This window comes from Mustela lutreola, chromosome 1 (genome assembly GCF_030435805.1).
Source record: "Mustela lutreola isolate mMusLut2 chromosome 1, mMusLut2.pri, whole genome shotgun sequence".
NCBI lineage: Eukaryota > Metazoa > Chordata > Mammalia > Carnivora > Mustelidae > Mustela > Mustela lutreola.
Window position 1 is genome coordinate 234,612,752 of NC_081290.1, and position 13,825 is coordinate 234,626,576.

Below are 13,825 nucleotides of genomic sequence, written 5' to 3' on the forward strand. Positions count from 1 at the left end.
TCAAGACAGCACAGAAAATTTTTTAAAATTTGACATACCATAGGTTCACTTCTGTAACTTAAGAGCCTGAAATATTATCATTCATTGGTTTTATAGGTATTCTATTTAGAGATTTTGCTGGTCAAACACATTTGTGAAATCACCAGTTAAATAAAGTTGCTTTAGGAGAGAATCTCATAGTTCTGATGTACATTATAAATACCTAAGAGGAAAAATAAAAACCTACAGAAATTTCCAATTTGATGTGGCTATTAGAAAAAATATTTTGTAGCAAAGCAGGAACATGAGACACATTGACTTCACATAAATACATGGTGTTCTATGGGATTTATTTTGCAACATTCTTTAGGGCTCCTTTAACATAGAGCAAAGAGAGGTGATAGCAACAGCAATACCTGAAAATGTAAACCAGAAAGAAAGAATGGTGATCCAAATAAATGTTAGGAAAGTAAACAAAAAACGGAGATTGATTTGATGTTTATTAAAAAAGTAATTTGATACACTCAAAATTGTTGGAATGATACAAGTCTGTTAAATCACTAAGACTGGTGGGATATTGGGAAGAAAAATGACCAATAATAGTGTATTTCCTGTAGGATATAAATAGCACAAGTTCAAATTATTCAAGAATTTTTGGAAATAGGGACACAATTTGGTACTATTTATGAAAGAAACTCCATTTATAAGTAGAAGTCAGTTTACATTCTTTATAGCCCATTGAGAAGTGAATGAAATAGGAGTAAATAGAAATAACATATACTATTTCAAAATTCTTGCTATTTTTTTAAAATTAGATTAAACATGGGTCAAAAATTGGGGGGGGGGACACTGAACAGGTGGAGAATGTGCAAACACAAGAGAGATAGAGATGGGAAAAAACAAAGAGGGTTAAGAGTGGTATATGCAGACTTGAAAGATGAGGTCAAAGCAGAGGTGTTTCTATTAGCAGCAGGCTGGAGTAAAACACTTGTACAACTGGGGAAGGGAAGAGTAAGGGGATGCAAATATCACTTGCATGGTCATCTTAATTTTCTAGAGAGACAAGAGAAAGTGCTGCAAGTTAAAGAATAAATGTATCAGTACCTAGCGGTGTGAGAATAGTGCATGTATGGTATATTCTCTGAGGCAACTAAAAAAGGAACCATCTAAAGGACACAGGAAAAATTTTCATGTCCTGGATGGCCTGTCTGCAGATACTGAAACTGGCATAATTCTGTAGCTTTTCTCCATTAACTCTCAGCAACCAGAGCTCTTGGATGGGAAGTGGTTGCAGAGGTCAGGGCTGAATCTGGGGAAGATGGATTGACAGCTGAATGAAGAGATAGCAGAGTCAAGGAAAGAAACATGCAGAGAGATGGGAAGGATCTGGTTTGGAGAGTTGAAGAAGTGAAGCTGTCAGGAAATAAATAACTGTGAAGAAAAAGACTGAACTAGGGGCTACAGAACTTGATGTGACATTGGAACAGAGGTGACAAGAAAAATCCTTAAGAGGGTAGGAAAAATGTGAGGTGTGGTCAAACTGTGACTTGGAGTTCAATAACTGAAAGGTAGGGCATTTATATATGCAAACAGATTGAGGATATAACTGTGGGGAAAATAGCAGAAGATGAGTGGCCATGAACAGCCACTTAGGTCAACCAAAAATTCAAAGTCAGACCTTTTTATCATATGATGTGAAATAGAAGCAATGCTAATGATTCATAGATATTAGATTTGCTTTATTTTAATGCAACCTGGCACTATTTTGTTACTACTGTTTTGGATCTTTCTACACAAGTATTAAAAATATCTCCCACCATAGCTTTATAAGGAAAAGTTCACATTACATAAAATATTCAAATTTAAGTTCTTTACATATAACTCAAGTCAACCTTTGATTACTAGTGCTGCTTTGAACGAAATTGCTCTTGCAGTGTCATTCTTATCTCTTCTGCTGTTTTAAACAATCAACTGTAAAATCTAATGGTGAAGCCATCTCAACCGCATCAATTATAACCACCATGAGTCTTGATTTCCTGCATTTCATACAGTCTTCCCTAACTGCAATGATGTTTCTGATTGAGGTCCGGGAGTTCACCTACTGGTTTTTTCCATTAGGTTTCATACATTTAAAAGGGTTTCGTGCAAATTTTACCTCCAGAGGCTATAGCAATTGACTATGAGATAGAAAGAAAAACATACTTGTCATAATCCCAGAGAAACCATACATTGTATTATTATTTTAATTCCTAAGCTAGAACATCCTTGAAGATGGTTAACTATGTACAATCTGAACACCAAACACCTAGCCATTTGTATGATATTCTATTGGTCCTTGATGAAAGTTTAATTATGTTATTAAAATGGATGGAAACAAATGTAATGAATCAGATCAGTTGAAATCAAACAACAATATGTACTTCAGTTTTCAAAAAAAAAAATATCCACAGTTATGTAATGATGGGTGGGGTGTTTAGAAAAGTTCAAACATATTTTTGTATCATTCTGTAGGAAATCAGTAACATTGGACAAGAAGAGATGGCATCTCTCAGTGAATGAGACATCTGGTCTATGTTACATGCAGCAGTACAAGTGCAACGGAAACATGGTCCCATCTAATGACACATAATTCCATCCCAAATTATTTCTCCTGCTGGGAATTTCAGGGCTAGAAGAAATGCATATGTGGATTGCTTTTCCATTTTGTGTTGTGTATTTGACAGCATTATTGGGAAACATTACAATTCTTTCTGTGATTCAGACTGATCGTAGTCTCCATCATCCTATGTTCTACTTCCTGGCCATTCTGTCATCTATTGACATGGTCCTGGTCCACATCCACCATCCCCAAGATGCTTGTAATATTCTGGTTCAACCTGAGAGAAATCACTTTTGAGGGCTGTCTCATTTGGATGTTCTTCATCCACTTATGTACTGACATGGAGTCAGCTGCGCTTGTGGCCATGGCCTATGATCGCTATGTAGCCATCTGTATCCCTCTTCGGTACACACTGATGCTGACAAACAAAGTGGTATCTGTTATAGCATTGATCATCCTCCTGAGACCCTTAGCCATTGCAATCCCCTTCATTCTGTTCATCTTAAGGTTACTTTTCTGTGGGCATCAAATCATCTCCCATACATACTGTGAGCACATGGGCATTGCCCACCTGTCTTGCACCAGCATAAAGGTGAACATCATATATGGCTTATGTGCCATCTCTATTTTGGTGTATGACATCATAGCCATTATCATCTCCTATGTCTATATCCTCCATGCTGTCTTCTGCCTCCCTTCCAGGGATGCCCGAATGAAGGCACTCAGCACTTGTGGCTCCCATGTGTGTGTAATGTTGGCCTTTTACATTCCAGCATTTTTTTCCTTCATGACCCACTGGTTTGGCCAAAATGTTCTTCAATACATCCACATTCTTCTTGCCAACTTTTATGTTGTCATCCCACTTTCTCTCAACCCTGTAATTTATGGGGTCAGAACTAAGCAGATAAAAGAAAGGGTAACTAGAACTTTCAGGTATAAATTATGAAATTTGGTCTTCAGATATTAAGAAAGTTTGAGTATGAGAAAATGAAGCTTATTCTCTACTCTAAAAATTGTCACATTACAATGTCTAGGTGGTATCCTATGTGCAGATTTATGAAGTTTTTCATTCATCTTAGAAAATGTCAGCCAAAAGTAACAATAATAAATATTTAATATAAGCATAGTCCCAACCACATATGACAAATGACAGCAACTATGTGATAAATAAAATAGCATTTACATGAAAAAATTCCATGAAGTTGACAAAAATTGATTAGCATAATAATAATAATAATACCAAAAATTAGACATATATTATGAGCTAGGCACTGTTTTCATGACAAGTATGTAATTTCATGACAATACAAGTAAGTATTATTCTTTATATAATACTTTATACAATACAAGTATGTATTATTCTTTAAATTCTTACAACTACAATAAGTAGTTTCTAGTTTTTTCCCTTTCTAAAGCTGAGGGAACTGAAGCAATAATAATATTGCATATTAACATTAACATTATATTAGAGAAAGTAGCATTTTCAAAGTTGAACAGAAACACTCTCATTTCTCAGATGAGTAACCTAAACACACAACGTGAGTATATTAAAGAAAAACTATGAACAAAAGTACATAAATTTTACATGTAAATGGGTACAAGGTACTATTAGTAGGAAAACTGACTCCTTATATAGGACACTGATGGGAAGAGGCACTCCACAATTTCCTGTGATGTAAGAATCGTATAAATGCTATGAAACAAGAGGCATTATGGCTACCAATGGTGACATCTAATATTTCTTGACCCCTTATAATGTTCTAGAAACTACATTTGGCTCTTTAGATAATCCACATTTTATAATGAGTAGGTGGAGATTCAGAAGTTAGGTAATTTACACATAGTCATGTAACTATTATGAAACAGGATTTTAAATGAGTTTAGTTCCAGGGAAGTTTCCTTAACCTCTCTGGCATAATTTAATGTAGAAACAGACTGTGAAACAGGTAATCAAAGTTTAAGAAAACAAATGATTTTTAGGTGGCAACATGTTATATTACAGCTTAAAATGGAATTATATAATGCTTTGAGCATTACTATTAATTCAGAAATGTGGATAAAAGATGATAGTATATATATATATATATATCTTATAATATGTATATATATGCTTCAAATATGAAGAGACTATGATTAAAGTATTAGAGAAAATTAATAGATAGAAAAGATGGAAGGGGAAATAAGCTACATTAAAAAAAATTAGCACGCCCAAGAGACAAATATGAAATAAAATCCCAGTTCCCTGGAAGCAGGTTTGAACCAAGATGCTTCATAAAACTTGGCTCAATCTCCCAGACATCTGGTCCCTGCAGGGACTGACCAAGGATGGCCTTCTCAGGGGAGCTACATCCTCTGCATAAATTCATCCTTTTGAGGGATCCTGGGCAGAAAGGCCAGCCTGACATTGCAGGAGGAAGCAGAACATTGCCTTGGGAAGGTAGTCCAGGCTGCATTTTTATATGGTGGGAGGTCTTCCGTGAAAAGGCTGAGACAGGCAGGGCAGCTCAGCATAGTGGACACTGAAGAGCATTTTGGAAAATTACATCAGGTAATACACTTAAAGAAATATCAAGGATGTAAGTGCCCTTTTTCTCAGCTACCCCTCAGAGAAGGAGCACCCAGGCAGAGTAAGGTATGCTTTCATAGCAGATGTTAGCTTGAGTGAGTGACCAGAATCCAGAACTACGGAAATCAAAGTGGTGTCAGTAGAGTGACCTCTTTGAAATGGTTGCTCTATTTTGGTAGCTGTAAAGCCTTGGGGACGATGATCATCAGTGAGCTTGTTGCAAATAATCATAAAGAATATACCATGGTGAGCATTTGACTTAAAAGCTGATGAGTGTGAATAAAAAGGAAAATATCAGGAATAAAAGCTAGGTGCTATTCGTAACAAAAATTATTAGAGAATACTAAAACTTAACATAGGTTCTTAATTTTATTTTATGCTTCTTGAGTAGGATTGTAAAACATTTTAGATTTTAGGATTTTTATCTCTATATTGATTGAGATAAATAATCTTGTGTTTAAAATAAGCTCCCAAAGTGATACTGTATTTTATACTTATTAAAGTGATACTGTATTTTATAAAAAATATTAAAGATGACACTTATTTTGACTAGATTTATATATTACACCAATTCATTATGGAGCATTTCAAACATCTACAAACTAAGCAGAGATGTATAATGCTCTCAGGATCCAATGTCAACAACTGTAAATATTCTGTTCTCTCCAGACCTGGATTTGATTTTTTTAAGTAAAATTTGAATTCTGTTTAAATGTAAAATCTTACCTGTACAGTCTTGGAAAATGTATATACTTTTCCTACACCCCTATAAAAAATAGATATCCTATGCCCCAATACAAATATAAAATTTTTCTGTGACCTCAAAAAATTCTTTTGTGTCCCTTCCCAGTCTGTCCGTGACCCCTTTCAATTCCTGGGCAACCACTGAATAGATATCTTCAGTACCCATTTTTTTGTTGCTATTAAAGCTTTTAATATTAAGTAATCTCTCACCACTCTGAGATCCGGAGTCACGTGCTCTGCTGACTGAGCCAGCCAGGTGTCCCTGGTAACCATTTTCTCTATCTTCATATAAGTGAAATCATATACTTAGTACTCTCCAGTAACTAGTGGCAGTTGACAGTTCAGGATAATGACATAGATTCATCTACGTTGTCACACATAGAAGTAGTCAATCCATTTTTATTGCTGAGTAGAATTTCGCTGGGTAAATATTTCGAAAGGGATTTGTCTGTTTACTCTTGATCACAGTATTTATGTTGTTTCCATTTGGAGCAGTTGTGAATAAAGCTGCTACTAACATTCTTGTACCAGTCTTTGGGTGAACAGATATACTTTCACTTGTTTTGAGTAAACTGCTAGTAATTCAGTTGTTGGAGGTAATTAGGAGAATTTGTTCCACATCCTTGTTGAAATTTGGTATCATCATGCCTTTTTTGTTTTTTTTTTTTGGCCATTCTAATAGATGTTTAATAATATGTCATTTTTAATTTTAATGTACATTTCCTGATGTCTAAAGATTTTTTTTAAAAGATTTTGAGAAGTTTAATGTCATTCGTATATTTTGTTCTGCTAAGCAACAGTGTAGGCTCTTCTTTTTTTCTTTTTCCATTGCTTGTTTTCTTATTTGCTATTTTAAGCACTGTCATATGCTTTAAACACAAATTCTTTAACAGAAATTGTAAAAGAAATTGTAAGGGATTGTGAATATTTTCTCTCAGTCTTTGCCCTCTAAATTCACGTTCTTAAGAATAAATTATAAAATTTAATAGCACGTAAGAGGCTATTTTTTTAATTGTTATTGCTTTTTGTGTTCTAAAAAACCATTACTTTCCACTGGGTTGCAAAGATACTTTCCTTTCTTTGACTTCATACATGTTAGAAATTGAGTTGCTTTTTAAAAAATATCTAGGTATATTTTAGAAATGTAATTAATATTTGATTTTGTTGTGAAGTTCGAAGCAAGGTTCTTTTTTAAAAATATATGTATATTTAGTTGCACCAGTATCATTGGTAGAAACAACTCTCCTATCTTCACTGAATTACTTTATTTGTCACTTTATAAAATTTAACTGAGGACATAAAATAAGTCTATTCTGTTCTTTCTCTGCTTATCTATTTGTCCATCATTTTTCATCTATCACATGGCCTTGATTACTATACATTTTAAAGTCTTAAGTCCTTTATTATAAGTTCCTCTGTTTTGTTACTCTTCTTCCAAACAATTTAGGGTATTCCTATAATTATTTTAATTTCTTGGTATTGATTGAAACCGTTTTAAAGCTATTGATCTTTTTAGGAAGAACTGACATCATAACATATTTCAGTCTTCCAAACCATGAACATGTTATACTTTAAAACTTTTTTATGTCCTTTTAATTTCTGTCATGTTTTACAATTTTAAGTGCTTATTGCTAAGTACACCATACTGTTGATGTCATTTTAAGTGGTAGTGGGAATTTTCACAAAATTTTAACTGAAAATTTTAGTTTCTAATTGTTGTTAACAGTATATGGAGAAGTATTGATTCTTTTACCTGATTAATTGATAAGCTAAAGAATTTGTTTTATATTCTTTAAGTTTTATGTAAGTTGTCTTGTCACTTATGAATAGGAAAGTTTATTTCTTTCATTCCAATCTTAATGTCTTCTTATTTATTTATTTATTTATTTATTTTTAATTTTTTATTTTTTATAAACATATATTTTTATTTATTTTTGATACATTGACATTTTTTGGACCTCTAGTAAAATATTAAATGTAATTGATACTGGTTGCTATGCTTGCCTTATTCCCAACCCTAGAAACAAACCATTCTGTGTTTTACCATTCAGTATATTAGCTGTGCATTTTTCCATAGATTCCTTTCATTAAATTGAACAAGTTTTATGTTTTGCCTAGTTTGCTAAAAGTTTCTTTAATAACACATATGGATGCTGAACTTAATAACTTTTTAAACCTGTATTAAAACTATTTTTTGCATTATTTATGTGGTGAATTTTTTGACAATAAAGTAGAAAAATACTAATAATAAATTTATCAATCACAGTGATAAAAGCACATTTTATTAAAAAATAGCTATAAACACAGTCTTATTAAAGCAAGTAAGGGGAAAAATAATAATTAACAAAGAGGGGACTATGACAGTCAAATAAGCCTTATAAGTAGATATCTTCTTGATCACCATATCCAAAGTTTCTCACCATTCCAATTCTACATTCTTTTTTTTTTTTTACATTTTGATAAAGTTTTCTCTTACATATCCACTCAACTAAGTAACTAATGTAATTTAAAGATATAATACAAATTTTGGTTACTGGAAGGGTTTTCAGTTGATACTAGTAAATATGGATGAGAATTTCACCAAAGAATGAGCTAAAAATGATCATGGATCACTACCACAGCAGAAAAGACTATTTCTAACTTCTGCAATCTCCTTGGAATATTAAATGGAATAGTCAATAATTTGAATTTAATAGTCAGTTGTCCTCAAATTCCTATTATGTTCTTAAGTGTCTAGTTGGTATGCTATTATACACACCCAACCACCATATATCACTTTATGTCTCCCCAGAAATACTGAAGAAGATCATAGAGTATTTTCCAAGAGTTCTCTTCAGGATGTCTTCTGTCAATGACAGTGACTCTTATCCCTCTGCCTTCCTTCTGTTGGGTATCCCTGGTTTAGAAGCTTTCCATATCTGGATTGCTTTCCCTTTCTTTGTTGTTTATCTGATAGCACTCTTGGGGAATGTCACAATCCTGTTTGTGATCAAGACTGAGCAGAGTCTTCATCAACCCATGTTCTATTTTCTGGCTCTCCTGTCCTTTATTGATCTAGGCCTTTCCACTTCTACCATTCCCAAGATGCTAGCTATCTTCTGGTTCAACTCTAGGGAGATAAGATTTGAAGGCTGTCTCATCCAAATGTTCTTTATCCACACCTACACTGGCATGGAATCTGTTGTACTGCTGGCCATGGCAATTGACCGCTTTGTCGCCATCTGTTATCCACTGAGATATACCACTATTCTCACCAATAGAGTGGTAGCCATCATGGCGTCCATTGTAGTGGGGAGGCCAGTTCTCCTTGTCATCCCCTTCTGCCCACTTCTCAAACGATTGCCCTTTTGTGGAAACTACATTATTCCTCACACCTACTGTGAACACATGGGAATTGCCCGTCTTGCCTGTGCTAACATAAGGGTCAATATCATCTATGGCTTATTTACCATTGCTGCTCTGATTTTTGACTTGATTCTTATTGCCCTCTCCTATGTTCAGATCCTACGAGCTGTTTTCCGCCTTCCATCAAGAGATGCCAGACTCAAAGCACTTAGCACATGTGGTTCACATGTCTGTGTCATCTTAGCCTTTTACACACCAGCATTTTTCTCTTTTATGACTCACCGATTTGGTAGAAATATTCCTCGCTACATTCACATCCTCCTGGCCAATCTGTATGTGGTTGTTCCTCCTTGTTTAAATCCAGTTATTTATGGGGTTAGGACAAAGCAAATTCGGGATCGAGTTGTGAAAATATTTGTAAAGAAAGAGTAACCTAAATGTATTTAAAAATTAATAAATTCTTTTAGGCTAACCTTCAACCTGTACATCTCTCAGTGTGGCCCAAACTGAGATTAGTAAAAGCCAGGTAGGTATTACTTCAGCCTCTTTTAGAATCTCCTAAACTCACGCTCCATCATGCCTTTATGTAATCTCCACTTTTTCAATAGATCATATATTGCTTTTTCTCATTGAAGGTGAGAGAAGATTGTGGGACCTAGTCAAAGACATAATGAAATTCTTGAGTATGTACAGCAGTAAAATTTATGTACAGATTTGATTAAAAAAAATTCCAGTGGCATAAAATTCTTCAGGGTTTGGAAATATTCATGGATTAATATTTTGGAATGTGTTCTTCAACTACCTATTTGTCTGCCAATATTACTTTCATCTAGGTGATATTTCTTAATTTCACTCAGAGAGTTACTGCAATCTGCATGCTATTTATCACTCAGTTCAGTCTCTGAAAGAGTCAAACTCATTCTCTGTTGCCAGTCCTACAATGATACTAAAACCAGAGGAAAGCATTCATGAAATAAAATTTGTTATCAAATTCCTTCATAAACTCAGTTACAAAAGTATTAACAAGAATTATGCAAAATCGAGTTTAATAATATATGACATGATACTGTATCACAATCAAGTAGCACTTACCTTACAAATGTGGGGGAAACTTTCATTTAAAAATATCTATTACTGTTTTTCACCATATTTTCAAACAAAAATAATTGCATATAATGTTAATAGATGCAGAAAAAACATTTGATAAAATCCATCATGAATTTCTGATAAAAATTTCAGAAAACTAGGAAAAGAAGGGAACTCACCAGTAGGGTAAAGAAAACCTATGAAAAGTGGTAGGTTACATCACAATGAAGAAAGACTATTTCTTCTCTATCATCCAAAAAAAAAAAAAAAAAGTAAAATTATTCTTACAGTGTCTGCTTGCTTTTGTACTGGGGCTTGTAGCCAATGCATTAAGGTAAGTAAGAGGAAATAAAAATCACTGATATTAAAAAGAAATTTACTTTTTATATGGTTTTTCTATGTAGAAAAATCTTACATAACCTACTAAAAGCTACTAGAACTAATATGTGAGTTTAGCAAGTTTAGAAGATGCATGGTTACTACACAAACACTTAAATTTCTTAGTCTAATAGGATTCTGTTAGAAAATTAGGTAAAAATATCATTTGCAAAAGCCTAAAAATAGAATATTTAGGGACACATTTGATTAAAAAAAAAGTAAGACTTGTAGAGAGAAAAACTAAAAATCATTGCTGAGAACATATATAAAAGGAGAGATAGACGATTGTCATGTATCCAAGTCTCAATATCATGAATATTTCTATTCTCTCCACGTTGATATATAGATTTACTCATGTTCCAATCTAATTTTCAACAGGTTTTTTTCTTGTAGAAATTGAAAAGCATATTCTAAAATCTCTTTGGAAATGGAAAGTAACTAAAATAACCAAACAACTTTGAAAAAATATGTTAACAAAGTTGGGGTACTTAATTAGTAAGACAGTATGCATAAAGTAGTGACATAAAGATATATAAGATAATCAAAAAACTAGTCTAGAGAGCCCAAATATAGACCCATACATATAATCTTAATTGATTTTCAACAAAATGTCAAGGTAATTCAACATAGAATGGAAAGATGTGGAACAACTGGTTAGTTATATGCAAAAATATGCACCTCAATCTATACATCCTTTATAAAAATAAAGTAAAAGTGGATCATAAATGTAAATGTAAAACCTAAAATTAAAAATAAAAAAAACTCTAGGGAAACATTACATTGAAAATCAATAATCACATATATTTTCAAATTATTGAACTGAATTTCATAAAATTTAAGAAACTATGCTCTTCCAAAGTACAATTAACAGAATAAAACATAAGTTGCAGACTTCAAGAAAATCTAGCAAATTAAATATGTGGATTTGAATTTAGTATACATAAGGCAGTTTTAAATGTAGATAAAGAGCAAACTAGCCATTCAATAGATGTGGACAAAATATTAAAATGAACTTTTCACCAAAAGGTATATACAGATTGAAAAACATTTTCTGTGCCATTAATAATTAGGAAATGTAATTAAAATCTCAGTGACATACAACACATTATTATGATATCCAAAAATCTTAAAAAACTGACTATAATACTTATTGAGTATATTTTTGGGGAACTATTTCTGGGCTCTCTATTTTGTCTCATCGATCTATTTGTTTATTCTTGTGTCAATACCACACTGTCATAATTACTGTATATTTATATTAAATCTTGAGGTCAAGTCGTATATCTTCTCTAACTTTGTTCTTTTCCTTCAATATTGCATTGGCTATTCTGGGCATCCTTTCCCTCATTATATAAACTGTAAAATCAGTTTTTCAATATTCATAAGTAACTGTCTGGAATTTTGGTTTGGATTGTAATAAATCTATGCATCAAGTTGGAAAGATCTAACCTCTTGACAATATTGTCATCCTACCCATGAACATTTATTACTCCTCTGTTTATTTATTTGATCTTTTTATTTGCAGAATTTTATAGTTTTTCTCACATAGATTATACATGTGTTTTAAGAGTTGTACCTAAGCATTTTTTAATTGCTAATTTAAGTTGTATGGTGTTTTAAATTTCAAATTCCACTTTTTCATTGTTAAATAGAAAAGTAATTGGCATTTTTTAGAGTTTTAATTTTAATTCCAGTATAGTTAACATATAATATTATATTAGGTGTAAAATTTAGTGATTCAACAATTCTATACATTACTCAGTGCTCACTTCTCACAGTAAATGCACTCCTTAATTCCCTTCACCTATTTCACCCATCTCCCACCATCCAACTTCCCCTCTGGTAATCATATGTTTGTTCTCTACTGTTATGAGTCTGTTTCTTGGTTTGTCTCTTTCTCCCCTGCCCCAGCTCCCACCTTTGTTTGCTTGTTTCATTTATTTAATTCCACATATGGGTGAAATTTGTCTTTATCTGACTTTTTTTGCTTGTTTCTTTTCTTAAATCCATACATGACTGGTATTTGTCTTTCTCTGACTGACTTATTTTGCTTAACATTATATCCTCTATCTCCATCCATGTGTAGCAAATGACAAGATTTCATTCTTTTTTATGGCCAAATAATATATGATTATGTATATACCACATCTTCTTTATCCATTTATCTATAGATAGACGGTTTGGCTGCTTCCATAGTTTGGCTATTGTAAATAATACTGCAAAGAACATAAAGAAGGATATATTCTTTCGAATTACTGTTTTTGTATTCTTTGTGTAAATACCCAGTAATTTAATTACTGGGTATTTTTAGTACTATTTTTAACTTTTTGAGGAAGCTCCATACTGTTTTCCACAGTGGCTGCAACAGTTTGCATTTTCACCAGTAGTGTACCAGACATTCTTGCCAACAACTGTTGTTTCTCACGTTGTTGATTGTAGCTGTTCTGAGATGTGTGAGGTGATATTTCATTGTGGTTTTGATTTGCATTTCCCTGATAAGTCATGATGAGCATCTTTTCACATGTCTCTTGACCATCTGGATGTCTTCTTTGGAAAAATGTCTATTCATATCTTCTGCCCATTTTTAAATTGTATTATTTGTTTTTTGAGTATTGAGTTGTATAAGTTCTTTATATACTTTTGATATGAATCCTTTGTAAGATATGTCATTTGCAAATATTTTTCCCATTCAGTAGGTTGTCTTTCAGTTTTGTTGATTGTTTCCTTCACTGTGCAGAAGCTTCTGATATTGATTTAGTCCCAATGGTTTATTTTTGCTTTTACTTCCTTGGCTCAGGAGACATATCTAGAAGAGAGTTGCTACAGCTGATGTCTGAGAAATACCACCTGTGTTCTTTTCTAGGATTTTTAGAGTTTCAGGTCTCACATTTATGTTTTTAACTCATTTTGAGTTAATTTTTGTGTGTGGCTTAGAAAGTGGCCCAATTTCATTCCTTTGTATGTAACTTTCCAGTTTTCCCAACACCATTTATTGAAGAGACTGTCTTTCTCCCATGATATGTTCTTTCCTCTCATGTTGAAATTAATTGACCATATAATCATTGGTTTGTTCCTGGGTTTTCTATCCATTGATCTTTGTGTCAATTTTTGTGCTAGTGCCATACTGT

At 33.0% G+C, this 13,825-nt stretch overlaps 1 protein-coding gene and 1 pseudogene across 1 annotated transcript; both read left to right on the plus strand.

Moving 5' to 3' along the window:
- The first annotated feature begins 2,584 nt into the window (after positions 1-2,584).
- On the plus strand, positions 2,585-3,524 carry LOC131821132 (olfactory receptor 52E1-like; annotated as a pseudogene).
- A 5,196-nt stretch (positions 3,525-8,720) lies between these two features.
- On the plus strand, positions 8,721-9,665 carry LOC131821136 (olfactory receptor 52E4-like). Its single transcript, XM_059156916.1, has one exon. The coding sequence runs from the start codon at positions 8,727-8,729 to the stop codon at positions 9,663-9,665; it is 939 nt and encodes a 312-aa protein (XP_059012899.1). The 5' UTR covers positions 8,721-8,726.
- The last annotated feature ends 4,160 nt before the right edge of the window (positions 9,666-13,825 follow it).

Coding starts and splice junctions, on each gene's coding strand:
- LOC131821136 (XM_059156916.1), top strand. CDS start 8,727: ATGTCTTCTGTCAATGACAGTGACTCTTATCCCTCTGCCTTCCTTCTG.